The sequence below is a fragment of the Dermacentor andersoni genome, chromosome 5 (assembly GCF_023375885.2).
Source record: "Dermacentor andersoni chromosome 5, qqDerAnde1_hic_scaffold, whole genome shotgun sequence".
Classification (NCBI taxonomy): Eukaryota; Metazoa; Arthropoda; class Arachnida; order Ixodida; family Ixodidae; genus Dermacentor; species Dermacentor andersoni.
The window spans coordinates 15688848-15695563 of record NC_092818.1 but is presented as its reverse complement, the minus strand read 5'-3'; the positions used below and the strand labels follow the sequence as shown (position 1 = coordinate 15695563).

The 6716-nt window shown below is 55.8% G+C and overlaps 1 protein-coding gene across 1 annotated transcript; it reads right to left on the bottom strand.

Moving 5' to 3' along the window:
* Positions 1 to 1659: 1659 nt before the first annotated feature.
* LOC126529846 (uncharacterized) lies at positions 1660 to 5291 on the bottom strand. Its single transcript, XM_055070204.1, has 2 exons — positions 4914 to 5291; positions 1660 to 2246 (listed from the first exon to the last, which is right to left on the bottom strand). Exons 1-2 carry the CDS (start codon positions 5188 to 5190, stop codon positions 1954 to 1956), a joined length of 570 nt encoding a protein of 189 aa, XP_054926179.1. The 5' UTR covers positions 5191 to 5291; the 3' UTR covers positions 1660 to 1953.
* Positions 5292 to 6716: the final 1425 nt, after the last annotated feature.

The window sequence follows — 6716 nt, the reverse complement described above, 5'->3', positions numbered from 1 at the left end:
ACACCAAAGCGGCAACGGGGACATCAAAGCTAGAAGCCGGACTGGCCCGTGGGTTGGGGCTCGCCGAGGCCGCCCTGCTTCCAGCTTTGATCACCCCGCTACCGCTTGGGTACCCCGGAAATCCTGCGTCGCCTGCTTTAATATAACCTCAGGTGTTCTCCTGAGGCCTCCGTTTGCCGGTTACATGTGCCCTCCTGGAGCAGCGCTTGTAAAAAATCCGATCTATCGTCGCGACGAAAAAAGCGACCCGTGGCTTATACAACACCAGTCAGAACATTGTCCCTTCAGACACAGCGATCACCAAGCTGCGTCCGCGCCCACTGCCTCACTACGAGGGCAGCCAGCGGCGGAGTGCATAAACCAACTCGACCGCACTCCGTAATGCCGGCATGTCTAGGGGACAAACGAATACAACGCGTTATAAGAAACCTCCTCCGTAGTGCCTAGGCTGAGTAATATATTCAAGGAGCGAAAGCCCCCAGATTTTCTCTCTCGCGCCCGCTCTTACTCGCGCCTGCGCAGAAACGTCGAGCTCCGTCAAAAGTGCCACGTCCCGCTGTACCTACTCGCAATTCTAAAAACGCGGCCCGGCATAGGTGAAGCAGGCATTAAGCACTCCACATACGTGGGCCCATCCCGAAGATAATGCAATACCGGGCCTACCCGCGGCGGAGGTGAAGCAGGCGTTGAGCGCTCCGCATACGTGGGCCCGTCCCGAAAATTTCGAAGGGCGCGTTACCGGTTCCGGATCCCACAGGGGTATGTGCCATTGAGCTTGGACTCTTTTTTTGCACTATCACCAGGATCGCCCCACATGATTTTTTTGTGTGTTGTTGACGGGTGACGAAAAAACTATGTAAGGTTAGTCATATACAGCTCTCTTAGCAAATTATCTTAGCTCTTAGCTCTTAGCAGCTCTCTTAGAAAAGAGCAGATTGGGTGAGGGAACAAACGCGAGTTAATGATATCTTAGTTGAAATCAAGAAAAAGAAATGGGCATGGGCAGGACACGTAATGAGGAGGGAAGATAACCGATGGTCATTAAGAGTTACAGAATGGATTCCAAGGGAAGGGAAGCGTAGCAGAGGGCGGCAGAAAGTTCGGTGGGTGGATGAGATTAAGAAGTTTGCAGGGACAACATGGCCACAATTAGTACATGACCGGGGTAGTTGGAGAAGTATAGGAGAGGCGTTTGCCCTGCAGTGGGCGTAACCAGGCTGATGATGATGATGATACAGCTCTCGCTGTGAAAGGCAGCAAAATGTTTACTGCCGAATAGATTGATTTGTCAGCGCTTTAGGAATGTAATTCAGGAGAGAACGTTGTTGGGCGAGTCGGTCGTACATACTTAAAGAAGGGAATTGCGCTAAAAAAGACACGGACGAGTAAGGACATGGACGGGCGCAAACTCGCGACTGATTTTCTCAGTCGCGAAAATCAGTCGCGAGTTTGCGCCCGTCCATGTCCTTACTCGTCCTTGTCTTTTTTAGCGCAATTCCCTTCTTTAACTTTAGGAATGTGTGTGAGGAGTGGTGGTGTGGGCGGGGAGGTGGGGTATGCCGCTTAATTTCGGGGGGGAGGGGGTGCGGGCCCCCCCTCCCCTGGGTACGTGCCCGGTTGCGGCGCAGTGTATTGTCGCATGGTGAAAGTTCGATTTTATTAGTTTTTCCGCGGGAAGTAATGGGCCACGGGACTCTTTGTCGCGTGGTTAGTGCCGCGGGGCACGGGCACGCAGCGACGGACCGACACGTACCGCCACTTTCTTAGACGAAAAGGGAATGACCCTCCTTTATTGGGCCCGAACATATATAGACACACACAGGTCACTGGGGGCGCCACACTCTGGTGGCAGCCTAAAAAACAGGGCTGAACTGTGGCGACCTCTACATCTCCCCCCTTGAAGCATTGAAGGTTAGACGGGAGGGACTCAGGAAGAAAAACGTGTCAACAGTTTCACAAGTTCAAACGGCGCGGCGGAACAACAGGCCGGCCGTAACGTGTTCCTGTCACACCATCACTGCGGTCCCTGACTGCAGGGGACTGTTGCACAGACTGTCCGAGGGGGACCGTTGATTCCACGATGTTGGCAGGCTGAGGTTCCTGACAGCGAACTTGCTGCAGTGGTGTTGGTTCCTCTCCGGAGGCAGTAGGCCCAAAAGACACTAGGTGACGCTGGTTGCGCTGTAGGGTGCCACCTCGCTTCGTTTCGACCACGTAGCTTCTTGGTCTTTGCCCCGGACTGAGGACTGTTGGGGTCTCGGTGCTGACGCCCGTTATTGCAAATGGGTCGCAAGCCCCAAGGGTAGCGTTGGCCTGGCGGCCTGGGGCACTGGAAGCATCCGAAGGTCCCGGCAAAGCATGAGTAGACTGGTAACAGAACAACTTGTTTATTCTAACATTGCAAAAGAGCGGCCGGTCAGGTCGACCGAAGTGGAGAGACGGGAGAGCACGTAACTCAACAGAAGAAATCGGAGCCTCTCTCTCGGCGTCCGGGGGCAGCTGCTCTTATACTCTCGGCGTCGCGGGCCAGAAGGAAGGTCACGGGATGAGCCCACGCGACGGCGGAGCACGGAGCCCACGCGACGGCGGAGCACGGAGCCCACGCGACGGCGGAGCACGGACGAGCTGAGAGACATGTTGAGACGAGTGTAGTGACGCATCGCCAACCCGCCGACGGACAGACCTCCTGGCTCCTCACTTGGGGAGCTCCGCTCCCCGGCTGCCGCGCTTTGACAAGCGTGGGCACACACACACACACGCACACACGAAGACACGTGGCACTGAAACACGCCTGGACACGCTTGGCGGGGAGGCGTTGCGGCGGCGTCGAACGGGCCAAAATGTCCGCCGCTTTGAACGAAGCCCCGGCGTCCGTTGCATCCGCGCCGGCGTTACCGCGCGTTGTAGGCGAAACGTAACAGACCGCCCCGCCGGGGGAAGGAGATCCCGATGGTCAGGGGACTGCATCCGCTGTCCGGAGGGATGTCGCTCGATGATGCTCATAACCGAAGTCGGGCGTCCTTTGGCGTTTCTCGAGCGCAGCGCACAGAGAAGGCCTCATTCTCACGTTCAGGTTCACACAGGACACTGCAAAGTGACTTCGGGAGAGTTGACATTTTTGTTCTCGTTTCCGGCAAGCGTTAGAACTACGCCGAAAGTCAACCGCTCAGTCAGCAAGCACGGCACAACCCTCACTAAGCCCTGCCAGGCTCTTTCCCCTTTTATACTGCTGCCTAGTTCCTTACAGTAGTTTAGCAGCACTCAGAACGCGTCCACAAATCGGAAAATTGCACTAGAAAGCACATCATCACTTTGAAACACTACACGAAAGCAATAGGTTAAAAATCCTGCCTCAGGAAGAAAAACATCAGTAACAAGCAATTTTGAGGCTGATTCCCACGTTAGGGGCTTCGACTTAAGCCATCGGCGTTACCGTTGAGACTCCCCTTTTTGTAACGCACCTCAAAGGAATATTGTTGCAAAGCGAGGCTCCAGCGCAGGAGGCGGCCATTTTTGGGAGAGATGGTCTGCAGCCATTGGAGAGGGCAGTGATCCGTCTCAATGATAAACCTCGAGCCAGCTAGGTAACATGACAATTTCTGAACGGCCCACACGATACACGCACACTCTTTCTCGGTGGCGCTATACGCCTGCTCACGACTCGTCAGCTTACGACTAGCATACAGGACGGGGTGTTCTACTTCTCCATTTTCCCGTTGGCACAGTACAACGCCCATGCCTCGCTCCTCAATGGTCTCAAGGCAATCCGACAGCTCGTCATCCTCAGCTTCTAACTCAAGAATAGCCCTTAGCAGTTCTGGTTTTCTGAGTTTGTCTGAGACATCCAGACCCAACTCTCTTGCAAGCTCCAGCAATTTCAGTTTGCGCAACGACTTCAAATCCATGGCTGCTCTGAATGCTGCTTTCTCTACTGCCTACTATTGTCTTGCCGCAAACTAACCCGGCAGCAACGACAACCACAATTACCAGCTCTGTTTCTGACACTAACAAAAGCCTGGCAAAACTCAGAAGAAGAAAGTCCCGCACTCACCAAACCTCGCAGCCAAGAATTCAGCGCAGTCGTTCCGCTGCAGGCAACCAGTCATCACACAGGGCTCGTTGCACTGCTCCCGGATGGTCGTTGTGCTGCTCAGCATACAGTCAACCGCATCTCTTCGCTGCTGGCCTCCGTTGTCGCGATCCCACCGCTGCCACCAGCTGTTGGGGTCTCGGTGCTGACGCCCGTTATTGCAAATGGGTCGCAAGCCCCAAGGGTAGCGTTGGCCTGGCGGCCTGGGGCACTGGAAGCATCCGAAGGTCCCGGCAAAGCATGAGTAGACTGGTAACAGAACAACTTGTTTATTCTAACATTGCAAAAGAGCGGCCGGTCAGGTCGACCGAAGTGGAGAGACGGGAGAGCACGTAACTCAACAGAAGAAATCGGAGCCTCTCTCTCGGCGTCCGGGGGCAGCTGCTCTTATACTCTCGGCGTCGCGGGCCAGAAGGAAGGTCACGGGATGAGCCCACGCGACGGCGGAGCACGGAGCCCACGCGACGGCGGAGCACGGACGAGCTGAGAGACATGTTGAGACGAGTGTAGTGACGCATCGCCAACCCGCCGACGGACAGACCTCCTGGCTCCTCACTTGGGGAGCTCCGCTCCCCGGCTGCCGCGCTTTGACAAGCGTGGGCACACACACACACACGCACACACGAAGACACGTGGCACTGAAACACGCCTGGACACGCTTGGCGGGGAGGCGTTGCGGCGGCGTCGAACGGGCCAAAATGTCCGCCGCTTTGAACGAAGCCCCGGCGTCCGTTGCATCCGCGCCGGCGTTACCGCGCGTTGTAGGCGAAACGTAACAGGACCGTAGCCTGCACTTGATCAGGTCGCACCCAGACACGCTGACCTGTTTGGAGTGGCGGTAAGTCTCGAGCTCCGTGATGCCTCTTGTAGTTGTCAGCCTGCTTCTGCTTGTAAGCCGCATCCTTGGCGACGACACGTTTCGTTGGCGGCCAGTTGGGACGTTGCTGGGAGTCTTGCTTTGGTACTTTGGTTCTGAGTTGACGTCCCATCAACAGCTGGGCTGGACTAAAGCCGTCGACTCCTGGAGTATCCCGATAGCTGAGCAGAGCCAGATGAGGATCCTTTGACTTGCGAAACAGGTCTTTGATTGTACGCACCATCCTCTCCGCCTCTCCGTTCGATTGAGCGTAGTATGAACTGCTGGTCCCGTGGTTAAAGCCGTATGACGCTGCAAACGCCGCAAACTCTTGCGACGAGAACGGTGGGCCGTTGTCTGACCTGACTTCTTGCGGGATTCCATGGCGGGCAAAGAAGGATTTGAGAGCGCCGACGACTGCCTGAGCTGTCGTGCTCCTCAAGCTCACCACCTCAGGAAACCTTGAGTAATAGTCCACCACCAGGATGAACGTCTGGCCGTTGAGGTGGAACAAGTCCATTCCAAGGAATTCTCAGGAATGTCCAGGTAGGGGCGCGGAGAGCAGGGGCTCTGCAAAGTTCACGCGGGTGGAAGTGCACTGTTCGCAGTTGGCGACGACAGAGGCGATGTCTGTCGAGATACCAGGCCACCAAACTGACTCCCGAGCTAGGGCTTTGGTCCTGTTGATGCCCTGATGACCTTCGTGCAACAGCGTCAAGACCGCTGGCCGAAGGGACGATGGGATGACTATCTGGGCGCCTTTCAGCAGAACACCATCGCAGACAGAGAGCTCGTCTGCCACAGAGGCGTACTTTGAGAGATGCAGTGGTATCTTGGACTTTTGTGGCCAACCATGCTGGCAGTAGGAGGCGAGGGCCTTGCACTCGCCATCAGACTCATGTGCCTGTCGCACGTCTTTAGGGCTGAGTGGGAAGACTTCCAACGTGCATCCGACTACCTGTGCTGCAAAAAGTCCGATAGTGTCTAGAGGAGTGGGTGGCTAGTAGGTGATGCGCGACAACGTATCGGCTGTGGCTAGCAGCTTTCCTGGCACGTGCAGCATACGGAACTGGTATCGCATGGTCTTCAGCCGTAGTCTCTGAATACGAGGCGGCAACATGTCTAGTTCCATCTTGCCGAGAAGAGAAACGAGTGGCAGGTGGTCGCTCTCGACGTCGAAGGGGATGGCAGGGACGAACTCGTCGAACCTTTGGATAGCCCACGTCGTTGCCAAAGCTTTTTCAGTCTGGCTGTAACGCTGCTCCGTCTCGGTCATTGACCTCGAAGCGAACGCGACTGGGCGGCGCTCTCCTGAGGGTTGCGTCTGTAGCAAAACTGCGCCGAGTCCGAATGAGCTTGCGTCTGCAGACACCGTTGTGGCGTACGACGGGTGGTACTTGGCCATGCACCTGTCTGACGTCAAGAGTTCCTTAATTTTCTCGAATGCTGCCTTTTACTCGTGCTGCCACACCCAACTCGCAGACTTGTTCAGTAAGGCTCTGATGGGCGCTGTGACGTCCGAGGTGTGTGGCAAGAATCTGGCAAGATGATTAACCATTCCGAGCAGTCTTCTAACGCCGGCGACGTCCGTTGGAGCTTCCATGGCTTTGACTGCTTCGACCTTGCCCGGATCTGGCCTGATGCCCTGTGCTGAGACGACGACTCCGAGGAAGGAGACCTCGGGTACCCCAAAACGACACTTGTCCTGGTTCAATGTGATACCTGCTTTTGCAAGACGAGATAGCACTTGGCTCAGTCTGGCGTCATGTT

What these genes read in the sequence shown, in the direction of transcription:
- LOC126529846 (XM_055070204.1), bottom strand. Translation starts at nt 5,190, where the DNA reads ATGGTGCGTACAATCAAAGACCTGTTTCGCAAGTCAAAGGATCCTCAT. An exon ending in CTTACCGCCACTCCAAACAG is followed by an intron (nt 2,247 to 4,913) that starts GTCAGCGTGTCT and finishes AGACCCCAACAG; the next exon opens with TCCTCAGTCCGGGGCAAAGA.